This window comes from Topomyia yanbarensis, chromosome 2 (assembly GCF_030247195.1).
Source record: "Topomyia yanbarensis strain Yona2022 chromosome 2, ASM3024719v1, whole genome shotgun sequence".
Taxonomy (NCBI): Eukaryota; Metazoa; Arthropoda; class Insecta; order Diptera; family Culicidae; genus Topomyia; species Topomyia yanbarensis.
The window spans coordinates 356,550,723-356,577,730 of NC_080671.1; the positions used below are offsets into that span (position 1 = coordinate 356,550,723).

General features: G+C 42.5%; 1 protein-coding gene across 1 annotated transcript; it reads left to right on the forward strand.

Moving 5' to 3' along the window:
* The first annotated feature begins 430 nt into the window (after positions 1 to 430).
* On the forward strand, positions 431 to 26,477 carry LOC131684303 (ubiquitin domain-containing protein 1). The gene is made up of 4 exons (XM_058967039.1): positions 431 to 1,493; positions 25,272 to 25,667; positions 25,730 to 25,833; positions 25,906 to 26,477. Exons 1-4 carry the CDS (start codon positions 1,412 to 1,414, stop codon positions 26,059 to 26,061), a joined length of 738 nt encoding a protein of 245 aa, XP_058823022.1. The 5' UTR covers positions 431 to 1,411; the 3' UTR covers positions 26,062 to 26,477.
* The last annotated feature ends 531 nt before the right edge of the window (positions 26,478 to 27,008 follow it).

A 27,008-nucleotide genomic window follows, 5' to 3' on the forward strand; every position in this document is an offset into this window, starting at 1 on the left:
CTGAGTAACAAAAATATGCATAGTTAGCATACTTTCTATTTCCGTCTCTTTTCAACTGCTGTGATTTTTATGCATTTTCATGCATATACTTCTCGTAAGCATTCAATGAGTGGATAGACCGAATTTGTCCAATGCATAAAATTTACAGCAGAAGAAACGAGAGGCAGATAGAAAAGTCTGCTATCAATGCATAAATAAAATTCTGCGAGTAAGATTTGTTGCAAGGCGAAGGGCAAGGCTTGTTTATGAGGTACTCATTTTGCACAGAGCTACTCAGAAACCCTGAGATTTACCCTCCTTTCCGAAATTATTAAATTTTTAGTTGTTTTCCATAACCGTGTACGTATCTATAAAAACTGATCGTTTTTCTTTCATTGCATATTCGAAAACTTCAAACGGTATTCTCTGTTCAACATTCACACAATCAAATGCATCAATCAATGTGAAAGAAGAGCGCAGCGAACGTGGTTCTCGCGGCGTTGCGAGTAGAGGCCAAAGTCAAAATTATACTCGAACAGCAAGAAGAACCACAAGAGTGATTATTGTGCCAGTTCGGAAGTAGGTAAAACATCGTCAAAAATAGTACGTAACCGTTCTGGTGTAATCAAAAGTTGGTGTCGGTGTATTCGGGAACGTCGTAGCTACGTGCAATTTGACCACTTTCGTCCCTTCTGTGGGATGGCTGTGAAAAATGAAAAGCATCCACAGCGTGAGTAGGATCTCGTCACCATCATCGTCATCATCAGCATCACCTTCGCAGCAGCTCCTCGCGAGTCAGCAGAAACCACCAACAACAACGCAAGGCAAAAGAAGTCAGCTTCAGAAGATCGTTCGCTATTGTGGAAGAGAAGGTCGCTGCTACTCATCGCCTCGCCAACAGCTATGGGATCTTCGATAGTGTCATCAGCCTGCTGTGTTATGAATGAAATTATCGTACGGTTTGACAGATTAGTGACCGACCATATACCGCGGTAAGAGTTTCCGGCTGTGTACAAAATGTGAACTCCGAAAACGACGATCGCGAACTGGCAAAAAAACTTATTTTCTTCAAATAACTAGATTTCGATTGCTTTTAAAAGGTTACTAGAATAGAAATTTGTAGTGCAACTTTTGAAAGATATGCGCAGGGTTTACAACCTTCAGTTCATTCGCGTTTTTAAATCGCTTGTGTAAATAGTGCATCTCGGCCCAAGATAATACTCAGTTTTTATCTATGGTGTAGTGTGCGAAAGTGCAAGTAATACAATCATACTCGCAAGATTTCATACGGTGTAAATAACAAAAGGATTCAGTAGTCAAAAGTCAATCAAATCTGCAAACGCGCAACAAATTACTATCAGGTCTCAAAGGTGCCGAACAAAATTGCAGCCGCCCAGCAACATCAGCAGCAACCGCAACATCATCAACAACAATGGGCAACTGCATTGGAATAAATCGTAATGAGCCGGAAACTCTAGACACCGGATCCGCCAACATAACCCGACCTGTAACGGGTAAGTGCGAATCAAAATGCGGAACTACGTATTTCCCCCCCCCCCCCCCCCTTTTAAAGCGTAACATTCTAATCTAAATCTTGAGCAACGACGCCTTTCTTGCCCCGCGGCTGAGATGACGGTGGTGGACGACCTTCAAACACTTGTTTTGCTTCGTGTCGCTCGCACCCCGATCGTGTCTCTGTAGCCTTCGCTTTGCCACAACCAGTCGCTCCGTCAGTGTCCGATCTCGATGCTGCTCTGCGACTGATATCAGCGTGTTGGCATAGAAGCGGGGATTTTATTCAAATTAGTTACCGATGATAACTGGCGTTAATACACACGACCGAAAAAAATGGCAGCACATTCACAAAAATGGGCATTTTTCTACCAGGGCCTGATATCCTGGTAGGAATGTAGAACAGAAATCGGAAAGGGCAGTTTTTTCAAGATTGCTAAAATGTCAGCAGTACTGTTCTGCCAATATAGGCATGCATAACTGTCCTTTTTCTATGTATTTCCCTATTTACCTGGGACAAGTATGAATATAGCGGCTATATTTTAAATAAGTTTTCATGAATAGTTAGCAAACTAAAAACCACTCAACAAATAATATTACATCGTTTTCATCCTCGTCGCAATTAACTGGTTTGCATTGTTTTCAGGACCTACGGGTCAACATCGTGCATCATTTTTTTTTCTAAATTTATCCATGATGGTACTGGCTGTTCATTTGGAGGTAATAAGTGAATAACAACAAACAGACTTATAGAAAATTTCCATTCTATTTTTACTGCTACAAAAATAGTCATACATATTCTATTAAACATAATTGCTACTTTCATTGATCAACTGTTGCACGAGTAACCTTAGTAAAGATCGGGTAACCAGGGACCTTTGGTCGTATAGGTACTGTAAAGGAAGGGGATGTAAGTGAAAGCTCAGGCCAGGCGCCAATGAGAAGCCACCAGTTGGCGCTTTTCTTGTACCCAAGAAGGTCCTGTAAACCAAACAAGCATCTGTTTCGGATATTTCAAGGCAGTAAACTCGAGATTAGTAATTGACATTAGTAAGATCCAAATGCTAAAATGGTGAACATTTTAATGCAGTTGCTGTCTCTGTCCCGATAAAACCTTGACATACCTCGATATGTGTATGAAGCTCGACACTATAGCTAACGGATACTAGGTTTCGATGGACCATTGCAGATTCACGCCGATCCGGCGCCATACATTATCCCCATGAAGGATTGTGTCAATCCTAGCATGATTTTCTTGCTTGCATGAGATCTCAAGATGCGAAATTAACGCTAACTGAAGGTAAAAGAACATGTTGGCTAGAGGCGGTTAATTTATGCGATCGTCAATTAAGAGTCCAGTGGCGAAAAGTCAGATATTCACACGAAGGGTCAGCATTGACACATCCCAAGAAGAAATGTAGTTTGTTAGGACCAATTCAGAAAAATAGTAGTCTGGCGCTGGTGGCTATTGAAAAGAAGATCAGGGGTGAAATGTATCCCCATCAAACAGCTAGAGTGTGTGATAATGATAGTCTACCAACAAACACGTTTATAATTCACGAATCGGTGAAGACTGCCGTTGGTCTCGTCTCAACTAAGGTTTGTCACGGCATTCAGAGAAGCTAGAGGTAGGCGGTACGTTCTATACACGACCTTCAAGAAAACGTACAATGCGCTAATCGGGCTCAAATCCCTTACCACTAGTCAAGCTATAAAGATTATTTCCCACCCAAACCCTCAACGTGGTGCTGAATATTATCTGTGATCTCGATACGATAGACTCAAGTACGGACGAACTAGCACGGGAGCTAAGTATGCAAAACATCATCGCCGCCAGAAGAATCACTAGAAGAAGGTAAACCGACCAACGTTCTATCACTCACAGGCTCATTTGGAGGAAGAAGAAGTGATCTAAATTAAAAGTTCTAGAAACATTCTCCGAGGGAAGACCTTGTTATTTTTTTAAATTTTGATTATAGAGGTTTTAACCTTAAGGTCATTCGCCTCTTCGGATTAGAAAAATCTTATGAAAAATTTCTAACGCTATGTGCGGGGTTGGGACTCGAACCCAGATGCGTTGCGTACAAGGCAGTCGATTTACCAATTACGCTACGCCCACCCCCACAAGACCTTGTTATGAGAAATATTGGGGGCATCAGTTTCGCAGATACTGTAAAATACCGTCTGGACCCCAACACTGACGAAGAAGATCGCATCATCAACTCCCTACGAGAAGAGAGCAAATTTCTGCGCATCGACCCGGCGTCAACAAGCTAACACCTGAAACCAAATCTTCTGAAACCAAATCTTAGTACCTCTAAGTACTAAGTGAAATGATAACCTTCAGCAAGGCCTTCAAAGCAGAAATTGCAAATGCCTTTAGAAGCAGCACACGTCAACACCCTCAAAGAAAGCTACCATACCAGATAGCAACAATACAATTACCGGAACTATACCCAAGAAGTGCAAGCAGATGCAATCAACCCGACCCATGAATATGGGGACGAACGATAGCACAGAGCATCCGACCCGCTGCAATGAATAATCGCGACGCGACGAAGTTTGTGGACGCAAGAAACAATGCCCATAAAGACTTTAAAGAGATGGTTATCAGAATCTGAAAGGTGCTACTGTCTGCCGTGAAGGAATATGATACGGCAACGCGAAGGACTGATGTATCTGAGTGAGCATTGGCTTCGGCTAAGGCTAAGGTCTTCCTAGCTCCTCCGAAGCAGGGTAAGGAGAAGTAGATTGGAGTGGAGAACACGCCAGTTTCCGTGACTACAAAGAGGACAAGAACTTCGCCAGGAGACAGATGACCAGGTGGGCCCAAGAGGCAGATGCTCGTGGACGACGTTGTTGTCGAAGGAAAGGACGTCACCCAACAGGGAGAAAGTCGTAGTACCGATTTAGGTCGGATGGAGAAACACAGGACACAGCAAAAGCGGGGAGCAGCAGAAGAAAGGAAAGACGCCAAAGAGAGATGCGCTGATCATCGGAGCGAACGATAAGACGTTCTACGCTGCTCTTCTCAAGAAAGTGAGAGAGATCCTAGAGCTGAAGGAGTTGGGAGAGAACGTTGTTAAAACGAGACGCACTCAGAAAGGCGAGATGATCTTCGAGTTGAAGAAGGATCCTTTCGTCAAGAACTTGACCTCCCGCGAGCTCGTTGCTAAATCGTTGGGCAGCGAAACGAACGTGAGGGCCTTGTCGCAGTAAGCCGTAGTCGAGATCAAGGGTATAGACAAGATAACGGCCGCAGAAGAACTGAATGGTGCACTGATCGAGCAGTGCAAACTTGATGCAGCGGCCACTATCCGGATTTGGAAATCGTATGGAGGTACTTAAACGGCGGCGAGTCGACTACCGGTGGCCGTTGCCAATAAGCTGGCAGAGATCGGCAAGATAAAAGTGGGATGGTCGGTGTGCTCGCTGAGAGTCGCTCCGCGAGTTACTAACCAGATGAAGCGATACTTCAGGCGCTTGGATTTCGGGCACCAGGAGAGGAACTGGAAGGGCCCGGACAGGTCTGCACGATATACAAAGTGCGGAGAAATGAGGCGGATTGCTAGAGACTGTACGAAGCAACCAAGGTGAATGATCTGAGAACCGGAGGACGGAAACGAGCACACGACGGGTGTCCTGGGTACATAAAGGCGAAAGCAGACCAACAATGGTGGAGATAACCCAGTTTAATCTCAATCATTGCGACATTGCACAGCAACTGTTTTGGCGGTCGACAACAAAAATAAAACGTTGCAATTATTGCAGAGCCATATGGTGTTCCTCCCAATAACGGTTACTGGGTAATGGATAGTGTAGGGATGGCGGCAATCAGTAATGGTCGGTTTCCACATACGAAGGCTTCGCGAACGCCAGAATCAACGGCGTATACGTCTGTATCTGCTATGCTCCCCCAATATGAGCACCAGAGCAGTACCAACGGATGCTGGACGCACTAACCGACTCGTTAGTCGGACGAACGCCGGTTGTTATCAGAGGAGACTAGTCATTGTGCCGTGGAGTGGGTTAGCAGGCTGACCAACACAAGAGCTTGCAGTTTGTTGGAAGCCTAGTACATTCCGTAAAGACGGTCGGGAATCCATTATCGACATAACATTCTTCATTCCTTCGCTGATGGATAACATGAATTGGCGAGTTAGTGAACAGTACACACATAGTGACCACCAAGCAATCCACTATACCATTGGTCGGCGGAATTGTACGGTAACGCGGAGAGTTAGGACTGGTGAGCTGAAGTGGAAAATAAAGGTCCTCGACGAGGACTTTTTTGTGGAAGCACTTTGTGGTGGCAGCCTCACTCCAATTCCAAATACTGAGGAACTGGCGTACTGGTAGAACGTAAAATTCAGCATCCTCTGGGCTGCTCGCCTAAATGCCAGAAAACGCGTGCAGAGGGCAAGATCTGAGGTAATCAGGGAAGAGTGTAAAGTAACATTCCGGGCGGCCAGGGTCACTTTTGAACGTGAGACAGTGCTAAGCAAGTCCACCTGCTACAAGGAGCTGTGCAGAGGAGTGATGTAGGTCGGATTGAGAAACATGCTTACCCTGTCGTGTTTGCCAGGGTTAAGTGTTCAGTGTAAAGATTATCGTATAGGATCTTTTCCCGAAGCACCCTTCAACCGCATGGCCACCTACACCGTACGTTGATGCAGATGATGGAAATGCTGGTGACAATCGAGTCTCCAACGACGAGCTCCTTATTGTGGCACAAGGGCTGAAAGCGGAAATGCTCCCGGACCGGATGGTATCCCCAACGTTGCACTGAAGTCCGCGATCCTGGCGTTTCTGGACATGTTCGGGATAGTCCTACAGAAATGCCTGGACGATGGCTATTTCCCGGATAGATGGAAGATTCAGAGGCTGGTGTTGCTACCAAAACCAAGGAAACCACCAGGAGATCCAGCATCGTATCGGCCTATGTGCCTGCTAGAAACTCTTGGTAAATTTCTGGAAAGGGTCACCCTCAACAGGCGACGGCCTACGCTGAAAGTGAGATATCGACGGTGAACGTCGGAGAGCGCGGAGAAAGCATCGAAGCAAACGAAAAAGAGTAATCGCTATTGCGCCGTGGTAACGATAGACGTGAAGAACGCGATCAAGTGCTAGCTGGGGAGTGATCGCCGTTGCGCTGCACAGAATGCATGTTCCGGACTATCTGTGCAAGGTTCCGAAAAGTTACTTTCATAACCGAGTACTGATTTACGAAACGAACATGGGGCAGAAGTCGATTAGCGTCACGGTGGGAGTACCTCAGGGCTCCATACTTGGTCCAACGCTCTTTAATGTAATGTACAACGGAGTGTTAACATTGGAACCGACCAGGAGTTGAGACTGTCGGCTTTGCAGATGACGTTTTCGTAACAATAACCGGGGAAACCTTTGAGGAGGTGGAGATGTTGACGGCAAAGACAATAGGCATCGCGGAAATCCGGTTGGTTGATGGCAAGTTGCAGCTGGCTCACCACATGACGGAACCAGTGCTGGTCAGCAACCGTAAAAAATCTAGCCCTTCGTGATTAGTGTCGGGGAACAATTCATCCCATCGATGCGCGCGATGAAACACCTGGGTATGATGGTCGACGATCGGCTAAATTACAACAGCCATGTCGACTATGTATGTGAGGCTGCGAGGACAATTAGTGCATTGGCAAGGATAATGCCGAATCAGGGAGGAGCACGATGCAGCACGAGACGTCTCTTGGGGGGTGTCTCATCCTCAATACAGAAGTATGGCGTACCGGCCTGGGCTGCTGCGTTGAACTCAAAGCGGAACCGGACGAAGTTAACAAGCACGTTTCGCCTAATGGCTGTTCGTGTCGCGAGTGCGTACAGAACGATATTGTCGGAGGAGGTATGTGTAATTGCCGGGATGATCCATATCTGCATTACTCTGGCTGAGTACGTGGAATGCTACTAGCGAAGAAATCCACGAAATGCAAGAAGACTGGTCCGAGCGGACTCGTTGGCTAAGTGGCAGCAAGAGTGGGACAACGTAGGGAAAGGACGGTGGACCCACCGCCAAAGATGGCTTTTTGGTCTCGGATTTTAATCACAAAACATTTATTTTGCGTTAAAATCGACGATTCATCAGATGTGTCACGACGAGCATATCTGGGACGCTGTCAACAGATTGGTTAGAAGTATACTCTCAGGGGGGCAAGGGAAGTGGCGAAGGAACCAACAAAGCAGTTATCGGCTAGAAAGCCACCGTGGAACCACCAATTGGATTTCGGAAGAAATTCTGCCGCCGGGGAGCTCTCCCGACGGTGTAGATTGGGTCCACCGCCGGCGACTAGTTGAGTAGTACGCGACATAGCACCGGGTTCGGGGCACCGGTGAACCGGAATCACGGTCAGGCTTCACCGAAATCACCGGACCGACCTCGACACCCTAACGGGGAGCTCGTGAGTAGGCAAGACTCTCCGCCGGGGATTAGACCGAATGGATCGCGACGAATAGCTAGCAATGGTTCATGAAGCCACGCTCCACCCGAAATCGCTGGATGGACCTCATCACCTACTGGTTGGTCTGTTGAGTAGGTCCACCTCCGGGGACTAGACCGAGTAGACGAAGCGGGGAGCTAAATGGCTCACGGAAACGAACATTGGTATCGGGAGCATTCTATCGCCGGGGAATTCACGGTAGAGTAAGCGCTCAGTCGGAGTAGGGTAATATCAGAGTTGATGATAAAATTGGAAGCTAAATAGCTCAAACAAGCGGGTATCGGTGTCGGGAGAAATTCCTCCGTCGGGGGACTATCGGTCCGAGTAGGGTGAATTCGGGGATTGTCTAAGTAGATCGTGATAAGGCGGGAGCTTAATGACTCACGTAAACATGAGCCAAATGGCTCGAAGAATCAGCACCTAAATGGCTCACGGGGACGAGAGCTAAACGGCGACGTAATAGATGGAGACAAGAAGCAAGAGAAGAATCGAGAGTTGAACCAAAGCTCAAAGGTTAAGCCATTTCATGAATTAAGTGAGGCTCCGAGATAGAACAGAAGAAAAAGGTGCGACGAAAGCACAACGAACCCTCCACGAAGTCATACCTGGATATAGTTCTGTGGGGAAGAAGGGCGTAAAGAGTAAGGAAAGTTTTTAGTGGTTAGGCATGAATGTTAGTCGTGAATCCCACACAGTGCCAATACACTACAGGCCAGGCTATTAAAGCGTTTTAAACCTTACTATAAAAACACACACACATACATTCACATGCATTTTTTGTGATGATAATGATACACATTTCAAGTCAAATAGGAGGAGGCAGTAGGGGTGTCCGGAACATTTCTATGAAATAGAGTTTTTAAACAATTGTGTAATCGGTGTATGAGAAAGGTGCTTAGAGTGGCCTAGTTAGAAAAATTTAACCCAATATGCGGGATTGGGAATCGAACTCTGGTGAACTGAAAATATGAGCAACGGTAAGCGAGTTTTACAAGAGGGAATGATACACTTCTTACTACCATTGAAATGAAAGCTGTAAGCAGCGGTAAACAGTAACAGTAACAAACATCTAATTTCAGGAACTGTACGAGATGGCACTGGGCCTGTGGCCTTCGACTGGCATGGTCCATTCTCATTGGTTCGGAAGTCTTATTGGCTGGTTGGTAGATATGTTGGCCTATTTGCAAGTTGATCAATTCGCTTGGGTGGGGGACATGTGGATCCTACTAGTTGTCGACTCCCTTAACCGTGGGTATGAGGCTAGTTCAGGAAAGGAATGCAGGACTGGCAGCTAACAGATAGTTAATTACTCAGGACTTTTTCTTATGATTATTTAACTCGACCAAGCACAATGGCTCTCAGGTTGGTGTGGTCTATTCGAGTCGAACCAGGCGGACATTAGGTTCGTGCAAACTTTGAGAGGAATAGTGGATAAATATTTCTTATGTGCTTTATGGGAAGAGATTCTCTTTATGAAACCCTAAAATGTCTTCACTCGTCTAGTTACTTAGCATAATGTAGAAAAAAATTGAGGATTGAGGTCCATAATGTACTGAATGAAAAAGCACTCGCGAGCAAGAACTAATACAGCTAGTATGTTTACCGTGTTACTAGAAAAACTCTAGTAAGAGAACTGCGGAGAGAAAAACAGCATTTTTGGCAACGTATGCCCCGGCATTGTATGGCAACACGTCCAATGTTATAAGGATAGGCAATGTTCGATTGGATTCGTTTTTTGACAGCTAAACGCGAATCCAATCGATCCAAAATGGAGTCTCCGCAGTTCTCTTTCTAGAGTTTTTCTACGTGTTACCAAACCTAGCAGCACTGACGGCAAAGCACATAGCGAACACCCCCCCGGTCGGAAACCACTACCCAGTGAGCAAATTTTCTGGCAGAGACCGCTCTGCTAGATTTCTGTCAGTCTTGGTTTGGCAGCCCTGTCAGATTTCTGCGCGTATCCTGTCGGGTTAGTTGAGCTAGGACGAACTCGGTTTCGCTCGCGTTTTCAAAACATCTGACAAAGATGTGGCAGGAAGCGTGCAGAGATCTTGGCCACACATTTCTGGCTGGATTCTGGATAAAAGTGAGCAGCATCGGTTGGTTTAACCGCTTCTGTCAGAAACGGTTGTTGCATTTGAGCGAATTCGTTGCCAGAATTCTCGCACAAATTGCGCAAAATGCTTGCAGAAACTCTGCCAGCATCAATTTCGCTTTGCTCAACTTTTGCTAACTTTCTGCTTGCCACGCTGACCGGGTAGTCTGCGTTCGAATGAGGCCGATCAGAAACGTCACTAGCTCTATCAGGAGCAACGAGCGAAACATCATCGACAGGGAAATAGGCATTTAATGCAAGTCACCTTCGGCAGTTGGAAGCAGGATTTTTTTTATTGAATTGTTGGGTTACTTACTTAGAAGACCAAACTGTAGGTAAATTCAATAGTATATTCGATGTAAACAATATAAATATATTTTTTTTCTTGTTCAGCTTAAAGAACACGCCATAAATAGCGGTTCTAATTAGAGGTCCGAAAATCTAACCTAACAAGCTTTAAGAGTTTGCTATTGAGTTACCTCTGGAGAAAAGGATACCGGAAACGGATAAATTCGACTGCAAAGTCTGCCGCTGGTCAAAAAACCTGGACGATATAGTGTTTTGTCCGGGATGTGAAAAATGGATCCACTACCAGTGCGCTGGTGTCGTTAGTACCGTAGCAGACAAAAGTTGGCTGTGCGAAAAATGTTCAGCTCGTGCATCGGAACACGTGACATCGGCGGCAGGAATTCCCGCAATTAACTCTCCGGCTTGCCGAAGATCGCGACAACAACTGATACGACAAGTTCCAGTCGTTCGCTACTGACCGAGCAGGCAAGGGCAAACCTCCAATGGATCCAAGAGCAGTGAAGTACACTTGAGCGGGAGATAGAGGAGAATCTTATAATTGAAACGAAGCGGAAGAAGTTGGAGCTGCATCGGCTATCCAACAAAGCCATTATGGGGATATTTGATCAGACGAGGGAAGAGCCTTCGGCGGGCATGAATGAACAACCTGCTACGACCGGCGTCGTCAGTGTGGGGAACTGGATCCAAAGAATGGTTGATGAGATGAAGAATCTATCGATTGTTCAGGGGAGCACGGCGACAGGGGCGACAACATCGGTCAAGTCCACGTACGGCCATAGTTCCACACCGACGACCACAGGGGCTGTTAATGTAAGTGCTTTTGATCCGTCTCTTTCGCCGACACTACTGGGTGCTGGAGCTGGCACAACGTATCTTCCTCCAAATGTAATTTCCTCCGTTCAGCTTAATATTGCTTCATCACAAATGCCAGTGTGCACACAGCCCACGAGTGATTATTTTCTTCATCCTGGAACAATACCAACTAGTTTCGGTGGTCGAGCGCCTGTAATGACGTGCCACGGAAGTTCCGATCAAACCAAAGTTGCGACAGCCTGCCCTACGATTCCAACAGTTAGTTATCCCTTTCATTTTTCGGGATTGGTGGCCAGTACGGGCCTAGCTATATCAGGCAACCTGCCAGCAGGTTTGTTTCGGCAACCGCAACCATTTCCCGGGTTACTGTACAATGTGGACTCAATGAGGGGTTCAGTCAACCGCCCCGCTCCCTCAATAACCCCCCACCCCCCGGGGGTATGTTTGTCGATGGAGGCATTGGCGGTGAACAGTTTACACATCCACTACCGTTTCCTGGTCGTACAGCGAGCGCCATTGCAGCCGGCAGGGGACCGCCAGTGCTAGGGAACCCAGTTCCAGAGCTTCCAAGGTTGTATGATCCAGTTCGTCGTCTATATCTATACTAAACCAATTTACAATTAGAACCGCCTTTTGTCTTGTTCCTATTCTACTCTTTCGGCTCATAGGTCTGAAGCGGATCAATCGACTATTAATAAATATGATAAAAGATGCCAGCAGTATTGGCCCTTATTCGCAAATACTTTATTCACTACAACTGTGCTATATTTCTTCTCGATCTTATAACAGAATTTGAAAATCTCTGTTCTGAATAGTCGATATTGGTAGTGACAAACATCAGTCATCAGTCAGTCGTTATCTACTCAGACCAAACAATACGTATTGCGTACCCCTGCATATTAAAATCTCCGCTATCAGTTTCTAGCTTATCAAACTGAACAAGCAAAATTATTATACTTTAGGCAGTGGCACTACCCGGGGGAACTTGGCCATATACCAATTGGAATATTATTTGACGATATCTAAAAAGCATACAATCCTATAAAAAACATTGCCCAACATTATTGATTTTCAACTACCATGAATTGAATTTTGATTAACAACGCTTTCCTAAAATTGAAAAAAAACGCGATTTTTACACATTGGCAGATCATCCCCATTTGCATTGCAAATATCCAATGCTATTTATTTTCAGCTGCCTACTGAAAAAAAATATTTTTTTTTGCACGGTTTCTCGAAATTACACGAATTTTTTTGCACGGTTTCTCGAAATAACACGACCCCCACTCAGCGACAATTGATGGCAAGACAGGTCATGCCAAAGGACCTCCCGCCTTTTAGGGGAGACCCAGGGGATTGGCCTCTATTCTATAGTGCTTATATGAACTCGACAACAGCGTGTGGTTACTGGGACGTCAAAAATTTGGTCAGACTTCAAAGAGCTCTGTAGGGCAAGGCGTTCGAATCTGTGAAGAGTCGACTGCTGCTCCCAGCGTGTGTACCTCAGGTTTTGTCTACGCTTTACATGCTGTTCGGACGACCCGAAATGATCACCCAAACACTGCTGAACAAAGTTCGTGAGACCCCGGCCCGCAAATCAGACCGATTGGATACACTCATATCGTTTGGGATGACCGTTCAGAATCTTTGCGACCATTTCGAAGCGTCAGGACAGCTGGCGCACCTGTGCAACCCGGTTCTACTTCAGGAACTGGTGGAGAAGATCCCAGCGCAGATGCGCCTGGACTGGGCGTTGTATAATAATCAATTAATAGTCGATTGATCCGCTTCGGACCTAAGAGACAAAAAGGAGATTAGGAAGTGACAGAGCGGATTCAATGCGAAATTTGCCAATATGACGTAGACTCCAAGGCGATGGTAGGATGATTTTCCATAGGATTATATAGACTAGATGACACGACGTTACACGCTCCAAACTAAGCCCGTATGTATGCATGGATGTGTATAGGAGCAATGTATCCCTGAGCAACAATGAAGGACAGCCTCTGAGCCGCCAAAACACTCATGGGAAGCCGGGTGCGCGGTCATAGGTGTGACAATAAAGCACTGCACACACTGTCAAGTGCAACGGTGAGACGGTAGGTGTACAGTTATTGCACATAGGTTGTAGAAATAGGTTGTTGAGACAGCCCGATTGCACACTGATAATTAACAAAAGCAATAACAATCCCCAAGTGACATTAAATTAAAATAAAAAATGCTGTTAAAAATATTAGACGAAAGGTACAAATACCTACTTTTGCCAGTATTTCGAACACAAAAATAGATTTTCTGTAAAATGTTTTCAATAGCATTAACGCCACCTTTGTATAAAAAGGCAGTAAAGTTAGTAGATAGATCAAGCGAAAATAGAAAATAGTACCTGTAGAGCTAACAACCAATTCGTCATCGGTGTTATGCATCATGTACCAACCCGCCTTGACTGTTAATTGGGTGATCCCGTAAAATACTGAATAAAATGCGAGCATCACGCAAAGCACGACGTATGTTTAAAACTCTTCAACGATGACTTCGAACGCTAGGTATTTTCCTCAGTTTCGTCTAATCTGTGCAGCGAGATTTTCGTATGCGCGAAACGAAGAGCAACCATCGGTGACCGTGCGAAGTGATGACAGCGATTTATTTTTTTTCTTGCATTCTTTTTTCTCGTCACCTCTCGCGGCTCAAACTGTCGCGGTTTGCGTTGAGTTTGCCTGCCGACTACGGCTCGCTCGGGGTTAGAGCTGCCATAATATGCACACCAAAACTAACGCAACGCAACGCGACCGTAGAGGTAAATATTGATCAATTTATTAGCGGATCACAAGTGGATCCAATGATTATTAAATTATACAAAACAGCTACTACCGGAATGCTAAAACACCTGACTAAAAGTGGTCTGCGGTGAGAGACGGTGGTGTGCGCGTTTACGCATACCTTTGATTTGAACTATTGCGTAGTTTTGATTGATTGTTTATTCGCGGGTTCGATTCTAATGGGATAAAAGTAGGTTAAAACTAATTTCCCATTGTTACAAATCATCTTTGTTTTGGCAGGAAACTTTCTTCGTCAAAATGTTGGGATAGTATGACTAGGTGTGTGTATAAATTGCTCATTACAGGGTAGTGGAACCATTTTCACCCTAGTCCTTGTTACCATAAGTATTCTGTGAAGTCCTTTGTAAGAACAGCGTCTGCTATCTTTGTTCGGCGTATTGGCTCAAAATTGTAGGATGCTCGATTTAAATTTTTGATTTTCTGAAACACGAGTATTTAACATTTTTTCGATATAGTGCGCGCCACATAATTGTGTTAAAATTTGCAGATCACCCTAGCTACAAGCAAAAAGGCTCGAGGAAGCCCTATGATACACCGTTTAGCCGACGACCTTCAGGATTGACCATATGGCCTAGAAATCATGTCAGTTCACATGTCAAGTAGGCTACTACTATCTTTGCTGTCTACCGATACACGTTGGCCGGAATGTAGTTGGTGGCGGTAAGCTGGCTCTGGATTTTTTAATTTCCGTTTCGGCTCAATCGCATGTAAACGATTTCATTGTCAATCAATCGACAGCGTGCAGAAGTGGGACGACTGACAAGGCCTGCCATTCATATAGCCAATTTCAGTTCCATGTACGAAATTAAATTAGAAAGTTTCCTTCCTTCGTCTATTGTTTCAGTTTGTATTTGCTTGTAAGCTTTCGGGCGGCTCAAATTCGCGGATAGAATAAGCAAAAACCCCAAACTCTCAACTTAGTTCGACGCCTGAGGTCACATTGTACTTGTAGACTACGCAACACGTAGTAGCCAATATTGGGCTTTATCATAACATAGACATGTAAAAGCAAAAATAGAATAACTTATTACGAGGGCCCATTCAAAACGTCGTAAACATTTAAAGCACTTTTACATTGTGATATAATAAGCCTTTCTGTCTACCGTGCATAGCTAATGTGTTGTATAGTTTTTTTTGTGCTAAGCTAAAATGCAATTACTGTCAGGCGCCTACACAAATAATTTTCCGCCCCCTCTCTCCCAGTGCGAGCTCGCCCACTTTGTTCTTCCGTTTCCTTTTTTAGCCGGCCCATTCCTCGACGGCTCGTATCAGTTCCTACATTCATTATTGAATATTTTATGCTTTGCGTTTCTATTGATCATCGGATAAAGTGGAGCGATAAACAATGTGAGGTCAAAAACACGTGCACTGTGCACGTTTAATAGGTGCCAGCGATACGGTAGACGGGATTTGCACCACAACTAGGAGTTTAGTGCACGTAAAATTTGTCAGGCATACAAATGACTTCCGAGCAGACAATGATGATTGATAGTGCAAAAGTATGCTGCAAGGTTAGACAACCGGTACTTCAATGTTTGGTGAAATTTTTGATGAACCGTTATGGGTAAAGAATGTGGAACATCGCGCGGTGCATGCTGAGACGGAACTACAGTATGCGTCAGAAAAAAATGGTGCGTTGTTCGCAAGACACGATCACAGTAACATTAAAGATCCCGTCATCATCAGATTATTGTTACTGTCCATATTATTGTCTAAAACTATCGCGAAGAAAATTTCCAATCTAGAAATACCTATTCGTTTAGACAGAATCCTTGCGTTCAAACCAAACGATATCGTGCCATAGCAACATAGAATTGGTTGCGGTACTAGAAGAGTAAAATTTCACCCAATCATACCCAAAGATTATTCGGTGCGGTGAGAATCGAAAAGTCGCATATGATTTATTTGTTTATTTGTTATATCTATGATAACAGACCCATTGACTCCAATAGTGGTGTCTTGAACTAGTTACATTCAAAGAAACTTGGCTTTAGTTGTATTTCTCGTCAGGTGGAAGTTAAATGCGGTGACAACTCTGTCGAAAATTCGCCGAAGTTCGGTAACAGTCCTACGGCGACCGTAGTTGGTTCTCCTAAAAGCTAGTTGCAGGGAAGAGTTGTTGCGTAGAGCTTGAAGATCTAAGCGTTCCAAAATTGTAGAGCAATCCACTTGCAGACAGTAACGTAGTGACGAATGGGGCTCAAGACCAATCCCTCCGGAAGCTGAGAGTATCGAGATATATTAACTATTTTCGTAGTTTGGCAGTTATAATCTCTCAGCATGGGATATGTCGAAAAGCAAAACCTATCAAACGGCGTTGGAGAGCCTTGATTCTGTCAATCGAGTTCTGGGAGTACGGATTCCAAACAATAGAACAATAACCCAGCGTTGCGTGGACCAATACACAATAAAACCATTTAAGCCAGTATATGTCTCTGTTTTGCTATCCGAGAGATGTATCCTAGTTGTCTTGATGACTTAGCCACAATGAATGAAGTATGTGGCGCAAACGATACGATTAAGCTGTCCAGTTCACTGTGACAAAATCGGCATCGATTGAATCACGAATCCGTTGAAAATTTTTAATATCGTCAGCGAAGGAAAGTTGGAGCTCTTGGTTTAGTTTGATATTGACGTTTTTAAAATAGAGGAAAAATATTAGTGGGTCGAGGTGGCTTCCTTGCGGGATGTCGAATCAAGCGAGAAATGATGCAGATAGATCGCCCTGCCATTTGTCCTCCTCTAGGTTGATGGGTTCACTTTATTGCAAATATCATCAAGCATATGTCGAGCATCAGTCTCAAAGAAACTGACAGACAGTGCAGTGGCTTTAAGATGGTTATTGCATTGCATCTCGATAGTGGTGCATCGAGGAGACCAAGAGAGCTTTTAGGCATTTTTCATGTTTTGTGTTTTTTTCCATACTCTGCACTAGAGGTGTACGCCGCGCCGCAGATTTTTACCTGAAACCGGCATCACGCCGGTGTAGATGCTGTTTTTACCTGCAACCGTCGGCGCGGCGCGACGGCGGCGGTGTGGCGTACACTTCTACTCTGCACCAGCTCAAACTAACGATCGACCACTAGCCTGTCGCGCGTTTTTTATTTTTTCTAAATTTACCGTGACAAGGGGGGGGGGGGGTGGTAGATGCCGTCAAGCTACGTAATTACCAGGGGGGGGGGGGGGGGTATTTAGAGGTTTGTGACGAAATGCTACGATGGTAGAGGGGAGTGTACAAAATCACTCAAAAAATGCTACGGCATTTATGAATGGTCCCTAAATTTACAAACGTGGTCTCAAGCATTAACCCACCGCTCTCGCGATCATAAATCGGTTACGTTCGGAATTCTTTACCCTCGGTCCTAGTAGCCTAGTCTCATGCTTTCAGTTAGACCAACAAAAAAAGTGATGCTCATATTCACTGACATGACCGGTAACTCTAGTGATATGGGAAAACTCTCTTCTAGTATCTGAACCGTACACTGATAATCTAGCATCAGAGTCACACTCGGCGCAATCATTCAAGAACGCGAATATGCGAATGGCCGGCCATAAGGCTATTAAATCGAATTTATACACGCGAAGTTACATACACGCTAGCACCCGAGCAGAAGAAAATAACTTCAGAATACCAAATTCAGGTATACTGTATCCAATATTTGAACCCCACAATCAGGTACTGAGGAGCCTTGCATAAGAGGTATAATACCTGAAATAACAACTGAGACATGTACTACGAATAACCAGTTGATAATGACACGAATTATTATAATACCTGAAGAATAACAAAACCTTTCCAATAACAAAATTCACTGTATGAAGGTATTCAATAAGGCATTGATTTGATATTTGTAAAAATCGCTAGAATACATAAATAATCACGGTGTCTCTGTCGAACAACTTTATTAAAAAAAATCGGCATCTGTAAAACTTCGGGATATGAAAGAATGGACTTTTCCCTTTCATTTAAAAGTAAAATGAAAATGTTCTGTCGGGGGGTCTAGAACAACTTTTTATTTTAAAGTTTTTTTGATTGAAAACTTAAGTTTTTTAATGAAATAAACCTGAAATAACAACTGAGACACGTACTACGAATAACCAGTTGATAATGACACGAATTATTATAATACCTGAAGAATAACTAAACCTTTTCAACTTTCCAATAACAAAATTCACTGTATGAAGGTATTCAATAAGGCATTGATTTGATATTTGTAAAAATCGCTAGAATACATAAATAATCATGGTGTCTCTGTCGAACAACTTTATTAAAAATAATCGGCATCTGTAAAACTTCGGGATATGAAAGAATGGACTTTTCCCTTTCATTTAAAAGTAAAATGAAAATATTCTGTCGGGGGGTCTAGAACAACTTTTTATTTTAAAGTTTTTTTGATTGAAAACTTAAGTTTTTTAATGAAATAAATTCGCATTTTTACTAGTAATTGGTACTATAGACATTTAAAAAATACTAAAAGTGAGAATCTGATGAATAATCTCATTGTCTACAACTTCGTAGAAAGCTTTAAATCGATGTAAAATCACCTGATAAAGTTATTAAAAATTTATCGCGGGACTTATGGTCGATTAACAAGGACTTACAAAAAATGTTGGGTTTAAATGAACAGTAAATTCAGATAAATTTCAATGTATACAATGTCCCATTCTCAGTGGAAAAAATATAATTCAGATTCCTCCCGTTCTTGGACGAAAATGATACTTTATGAACAAGGAGGTGTGGAAAGGTGTTGACCAAATTTATTCGATAATATTATACCTTTTCAAGATGTTGATTAATGTAGTAACGGATTTTATCATGCCTTTTTCATTACTTTTCTCGCTCTAGGGGATAGTTAATGTAAACTAGAATGACCCTTCTTCCTGATCCTATCCTGCCTGGTAAAATACAATTAGCTTAAATTGAAAGCTTTACATTTGAATGAACTAAAGTAGGCAGTTCGAGTCATTGTAATAAATGACGGATTTTATTGCAACTTTGGGTTGAGAATCCTGTTTGTCTTTATCAACATTAAAAGAAAGATGATTGAAAGAGAAAAAAAAGCTCTTCGAGTTTTGGATCCATGTTTGTTATCTTTTGTTGTAGATTCATTTCATCAGAATTTATAGATGCAGATTTTTGCTTGTCCTCAATTTTTATTTCCAAATCGAACACACTTCACATAATCTTAGAAAAAATAACAAAACCAACTGTCATAATTTCCTTTGAGAAGAAATTCCGGAGTCGTTACTCGTTGAACACGGATCACAACAGAAAAACGAACAAGAAAATATCAGGCTGGACCATATATGTAGTAAATTCTCAAAGTAATACAAGTCTGTTTATTGAAGATTTCCCTCATAATATGGGATAAGAGCAAAGACAACATATCAAGAAGACAAAGTTGCCAGTTCAGTTCAGAATCTGGAGACATTAACAGTAACACGTCATCCGGGTAAAGGTGATACTTTCTATATCTACTTTTAAATTGAGATCGCTATCTTCGTACAATATACAAAACCTTTATTTCTTAATTACCATTGTGATTTCTGTTCAATGTACAGCGATTCCCAAAAGTTAACAAACTTGAACATAAATCTCATCGAATTATTTTTCTATCCTTCATGAAACTGTAAATCAGGATTCTCAATCGAAATCAAATCAAATGACTGAATATCTAATCGAGTTTGATCAAATATAAAGTTAAAATTTACGCCAAATATATCCCACAAGATGCTAACGAGCAAAAAGGTTAATTCAAGATTATATCAAGCATACTCCAGAATGAGTGAAGAAATAAAAAAGAAGAAACTGACAAAAAAAACTTTCATTTTGCTGCATTACCCAACGTCTCCCAAAAGAGTCTTAATTTCGTTCAAATTTTATCTACTCTTCTCTATATCTCCTTGCTCCTAAAACATCATTGGTGCGCATAAAACAGTGGAATCTGGAATTATGTTTTTTCCGCTTAAACGTGGGACTTTTCTAGCATTCAGATTCTTGTGAGTACACTGTTAAAATAAGGCATTCCATTTTTTTACAAATGAAAATGTTTTTTTGGAATAAAGCATTTTAACCAATAGGCCTCGTGCGAATCTAGAAACTTTGATAAAAATTTAATAGCTTTCTCTGGCGATTTTAGATCGCAATGTAGTTTTGCACAAAGTTGCACACAATAAAATTGTCCATCAGATTGTCACTTTTAGTAATATTTGAATAGGGACCATTCATAAATTACGTAACGCTTTTAGGGAGGGGGGGGGGGTGGTACGACAAGTTGTGACATAGGGGGGAGGGGGTGTTAACTAGATCGTTACGTAACATGTTTTCATCGAAGAAAAATTTTTTTTCTTGGAATTTGTTACGTAACAGGGGAGGGGGGCATAGAAAAATTTGTGACAATTTGTTGCATAGGGGAGGGGTAGTCAATTTTGGGCAATTTTTGCGTTACGTAATTTATGAATGGCCCCATATCTAAAGTACTACCTAGGGGCAAAAATGTGAACCAGTTTCATTGAAAAACCTAAGTTTTCAAACAAAAAAAAAATTTAAATGAAAAGTTGTTCTGGAGCCCCCGACAGAATATTTTAATTTTACTTTCAAATGAAAGGGAAAAGCCCATTCTATCACATGCTGAAGTTTTAGCGATGCCGATTTTTTTCGAATAAAATTGTTCTACCAAACACACCGTGTAATACTAAAATAAAGTAGTGTACCCTGTATGCAGCGCACCTGGGTTCGAGTCCTGACCCCTGCACATAGGGTTAGAAATTTTTCACGAGATTTTTCTAAACCGAAGAATGACCTTTAGGATAAAACGTTTATAATCGAAATAGAAAAAAGTATTATACCTCATTGAGGTATTAAGTAGGTATTGCAGAATGTTTCTTCAATATCTGTATTATTAATCAATTAATGACAGGTTTTGGTATGATACCAGAAAGTAGTATGCTCTGGTTATTGGCCAGTTATTTTCTCCTGGTCGGGCAGAGGCAACGAACACGTTAACCTACAAACGCTTCAGCTTCGTCCACGCACAACTACTTCCGCCATCTCTCAAACATGAAAACACCCCGTGATTAAGTGAACGTTTTAGCATTTATAAACTCATAACCGCAGCCTCCAGTGTGGAACTACAAAAACATATGTTCGCACGATCATGAATCGGCCACGGCTGAAAGTCCCTACCCTCGGCATACTTCCATGCCTTCAGTTGAACCAATAAAAAACCCACTAAATAACGCGCCCCATGGCGATATGACCGGGAACGCTATTGATATGGGAAATCTCACTCTCTTCGAGCATTCTACCTTCGGTCTTAGCAGCCTAGGACCATGCATTCAGTTGGACCAAAAAAATTACGCTCATATTCACTAGACAACAACTTACTCTCTTCTAGCATCAGAACCGTACAAAAAACTACAAGGGGCAGCCCTATGGGGTTGCACGAACTGTAGACGTAGGACTATACCACTTGATGTAAAATATTTATTTTATTAGTACATTTAGAGTAATAATAATTCAAATATATTTCTTACGAATAGTTTAAGCACAACCAATCAACATCGAATGTTACATATTGAACCAAACTTTCTTGGTTATCAAGTTATTTCATTTGTAGTAGGCGATCGAATCCAATTAAACTTATTTGAGAAGATCCGAAGAAAGAAGACAGAAAACCGTGTCCGAACTGATATCTGAAACTAAATCTTTATAGCACAAGATAAGCTTTCAAAAATTGTAAAAAAATTTCGATTGTACATGTACAGACCAAGCTTTCTAGTTTTATTTTGCCATCATTTAAACTTTCCTAAAGTTCGCATACAAATGTAGCGAATGCAGTGGTCTTAATCATATATCTGTGCTGTCCATCGATCCGCGTAAAATTGTTGCTAAGAAAGTTTTCGTCTTTGCGCAATGAAAGCACAGATTGCTATCATGCAGGTTACGCATGCATCCGTTAACAAACAGGGATGCCACATTGAAATCTCTGTTTCGGTCAAAAATATCATTTTACCATCTGTGATAACGGAAACAGGAAAAAAATCTGTGATAAATTTCCGAAAAATATGTGAAAAATTACAATATTTCCAAAAATCTATCAAATTGTCATCAAAATCCCAAAAATCTACCATCTGTGAAAAAGAATCTGTTATAAAAAATTGTGAAAAAAATCTGACATTACAGAAAAATCTGTGAATATAGTACCTGCCAACAAATTAGATATAGGGTTACTGTGCCCTAATTCATCTTAGCACCTCTATTCATCCCACCCATTTGAACACATTAGTTAGAGCAGTGTCTGCTATCTCTATTCAACGCATTAGCTCAAATGGTAGGATGAATAAGGGTCCGTTGTACTCGACTTTTCGCTTTGCTCTAACGCGAGTATTTTACATTTTCCAAGCCAGATTTTTTACTGATCTGCTTCTTAAGAGCGAAGCAAAGATGTTGATGCCTATTTAAGAGCAATCCAACCAGTGAGGGCTGAGCTATCAGCGAAATAGTGTGACATTGTGACTAATGAGATGAATAAGGGCACGACTACCCTACCTACATTCGCCTCAAACATTGAACCCAAGCGAACAAAGCGAAATGAGTGAACGCTGATGATGATAGGTAGAGCGAAAGAGACAACTAGTACCACGACACTATGTTAACCGTGTTTGCAAATGGAGCTCCAATGTATAAGCGATTTTGTGTAGGAAAACCTGTGTTCGAGACTGTACATAAAAGTGTGCTGGAAACGAGCACAACACAAAAGAAAGTATAGCACTGGATAGCTTATCTCCACAAGAAGTGTAACGGACTTCTCACTCAGTTGAAGTCCGTTACACTTCTTGTGAAAACACACAGCGCAGTGATCTGTTCCGCCTGCCGTTCAACAGGCAACTGAGCTTGTCCGGCCAAATCCGTTCTTTCAATAGTCGATGATGACGTCATTCATAGAAGTGTAGCGCGCTAGGTACACAAATCTGTCGTACCGGGCTTGGGAAGCGCTATTACCTGTGTGTGAATGCGCGATATTTTGACAAGTTTGCATATTATTTAAATTTTTAATGCCATGATATAAAAAATCTTTGGGTTTATCCATTGGAATCTATTCTTAGAAGTATTTCTGAGCGATTTGTGCAAAAAATTTGAAATTTTTTCGTGAGATGGCTGAATTATATGCGTTTGAAATTGGACCACTTTTCGTTACATACCATTTTTGTTGAATTTGCAAAGTGCACCCCCATATCGAAAGCAAAGACGTAGTCCTACGTCAAAATCAGATTCGCGGTCCGTGCCCTATCATTCATAAAAACACATAAATCGAATTTATGCACGCAAAGTTACATACACGCGACAAACACCTTAACATACAAACACTCGAGCTCTTCGCGATCCACGATCCATCTTCGCGAGTCATGCACGCACACTTGCGCCCGCGATCTCACAAACAGAGTAATGCCTCCATGACTAAGTGAATGTTTTAGTACTTATAAATTCGCAAACGTGGTTTCCAAAGTAAACCTACAAACGCTCGTGTTTGCGCGATCATGTATCGGTTATGTCCGAAAGTCACTATTCTCGGCCCTAGCAGCCTAGGTCTAGCCTTCAGTTGGACCAATACAAAAATGACGCTCTTATCCACTAGACAACACGTTCCATGGTTACATTACGGGGAACTCTAGTGATATAGAAGAACTCCAGAAGAACTTTCTTCCAGCATCTGAACAGACCACCGAAAATTTAGTATCAGATTCACGGTCCGCGCGATCATTCAAGAACACACGCGAATATGAAGAAGGACACGCGGTCATAAAATAGAATTTAAACACGCAAAGTTACACTGACGTTAACACACGCGACATACAGACGCCCACGCGGTCGAACACGTTAACGTACAAACGCTCGATTCCTTCGCGATGATACACGCGATCGTGAAGTCCATACGCTCAGCAGTGTTTTAGTGGGTGACATTTCGCGTCTCGTCTGCAATGGTAATGAGTGATTCTGACGGGGAACCCTTCCGAAACACTAGCTCTACAGCTCCACTAGGACAACTCTCGAAAAAAAGATAATTGAATGAATAACACGGATTTTGAAATGAATAATTCACTTTCCCTGTACTTACTATAATTCATTCTCTCCTACTTGCTTAAAAACTCCTATCACGTGACAGTCAACGGCCACTCATCGGCTCGGCACGAGATACTATTCGGTGTCCCGCAAGGTGCTGTCTTGAGCCCCACACTCTACAATATCTTACCTCCGATCTGGTGACCCTCAATGGTATCTAGTACTTTCCATGCGCCGACAATATTGGGTTCATCGCATCACATTCCGATCCAGCAATCATAGTCAACAAACTGCAAGCAGCCCAAAACGCCATCGGAAGCTATCAGAGAAAATGGCAGACAAAGACCAATGCTGACAAATCACATAAGCCCCCAGAAATTTCGTAACGAGATTTGTATGTGGTTTCCCAGTGTTGATGTGACTGTGCCGCTAGACACAAGTAAAAACTCCAGATAAAACAGAATCGGATGCTGAGTATGATGTTGAACATGGATCCACTTCACCCATCATATGACGTCTATGATATCGCGAAGATAGAGAAAATTAACGATTAGTTCCAGCGGGAATCATTGCGCAACGTAGACAGTGAAAATTCAATATCCTGCGAAATGTTCTTCCACTCACAAAAACGCGACGCGAGACAGGACACAACACTTATTGTCCTTACTAACTTTAAAAATAATTAAAAAAAATGTTTGTATGCTCAGGTTCTGCTGGGACATCAACACAGCTCGTAAAATGCATTCGACGTAAAGCATTGCATACATACAGGACATTTTGTGGGGGAAAATGGACTTCTAATGCAGTAATATTAACCGATTTTCATTCTTGTGTCATCTAAACACATTAACAAATCGAAGTTGATCCATGGGTGTTAAAATTATTGGGATCGATTGGAGAATAGTGGAGATATAGCAACTTAAAATTAGCGTTCCCAATAATCATGAGGCTTGCTGTTTCAAGTGTTAAGTTTACCTAATATGTGGGGCACTATTATCTGTCATGTGGCCTAGTAACTAGAAAAAAATTGCCTTCTAGTCACTAGATGACCTGACTGTGAGAATAGGGCCCATGATGTGGTGACCCAAAAAGTAGATAAACAACTCCTCTTATATGCTCAAAATCATATTTAAATATTAATTTCAACTTTTTTTTCCTTTCACTGACTATTATATTCCATCTTTCATTTCTTACAGGAAACACCTCCAGCTACGTCGGTGTGCAGCGCAAAAATCATCCGCTGTGTCACGAGACGATCCGTTGGAAATCAGAAGTGCCATTAACGGAGGGCCAGCTACGCAGCAAGCGGGACGAGTTCTGGGACACTGCGCCAGCATTTGAAGGCCGAAAGGAGATATGGGATGCGCTGCGGGCGGCCACTAGTGCGGCGGAAGCGCTGGACTTTCAGTTGGCGCAGGCAATCCTGGACGGGGCCAACATTTCCGTCCCCAACGGGTACCTCACCGAGTGCTATGACGAGCTCGGATCGCAGTATAAACTGCCAATCTATTGCTTATCCTACCCGGTCAACATAGTTAAGGAGGATTATGGGCGCGACTCGCCTGCGGAATACTCGGAACCAGTCGATGGAGGTGTGATTTGGTTTAATTTTCTCTATTTCGACTGTGATTGATATGTTTTGTTCTTTTTTAAGGCACTGAAGTTATCCTAAAACTACGGCTATCGTCCACTTGTACAGATGTTAAATTACCAGTTTATTCTAAAGACACAATCGGCCAGTGTAAAAAGAAATTACAGGTAAGTGTCGATCACACCTATCCTGGTTATAAGCTTGACAAATTATTGACTTGATGGGAATCAATTCCACAGGCACAGGAGGGAATCGATGCATTTACACAGCGATGGTTCTACGGAGGCAAGCTGCTAGGCGATAAGATGCACATCGACGAGAGCCACATACAGCCCGGCTACATTGTGCAGGTCATTGTAAATACCGAGAAACAATCGTCATTGGCGATTAGCTAGCCAAGAAACAACCGTAGGCACAAGCGAGAACAACAGCAAGTAAGGCGACGCAGAAGGGGTAACGGTACGAGATTGAACGGTGACCTGGAGGTCGACGTGCTGGTACCCAATCCCAGCGCAGGCTGCCAGAGCCCAGATTTGTTAATATATATTAAATACTATTCATTAGGAGATTGATGAACGCTGCTCTGCTAGCTTGCCCATTTACAGGTGCTGAGGGTACGGTTGCATTCGGTTGCAACCATAGTTGAGCGCAGTTAGGGATGTTGAGTGCAAAACTAAATTCGAAGGACGTTGCTGATAATCGTTTAATGAAAAGGACTAATTTAAGTAAATAAATAGTTATTACTATACTGATAAGAGGTAAAATTATTAATATATTATCGATCGATAACAAAGCATATTTAAATTTTAAAGGCAATGTGTTATGTTTATTTAGTGGATATCCGAACAGTTTTTGAATGTTCATCATTGATATTTAGTTTGACGACTCTAGGTACTACGTTTCATTACGAAACTGGTCTTTTATTTTGGGCGACTTCGCAGATTTTGTAATTCTACGATAATTAAGGAGTAGTTCAACGATACTACCAATACTCAGGTCGGAACTCGAAACGTATGACAACGGGCCAGTACAAACAGTGTAGTATCGCACAAAAACAAGTAAGGCTAATAAATGTGACTATTACCGCACATTTGAGCAATAACATATTCAAGTATTAGCTCTAGAACTGAAGTAATTACCATTAGTCTGATTGGATTTCGATGGAGCAGTGTTGCCAGGGAGTGTTGTGATATATCTTCGTTATTTTGCAATATTATTGAAAACTTGTAAAAACTTCATTTTAGATTATGTTCAACTACGTTATTCACGCAATTGGACCTTAATAAATATTCTAGGAGAATTGTATTGACCATTGGAAGGTAAAAATGAGCTACTTCTAGCA

Excerpts from the sequence above, each read along its gene's own strand:
- LOC131684303 (XM_058967039.1), top strand. The coding sequence starts at position 1,412 with ATGGGCAACTGCATTGGAATAAATCGTAATGAGCCGGAAACTCTAGAC. Across the intron at positions 1,494-25,271 it reads CATAACCCGACCTGTAACGG|GAAACACCTCCAGCTACGTC; the intron begins GTAAGTGCGAAT and ends CATTTCTTACAG. Across the intron at positions 25,834-25,905 it reads AGTGTAAAAAGAAATTACAG|GCACAGGAGGGAATCGATGC; the intron begins GTAAGTGTCGAT and ends TCAATTCCACAG.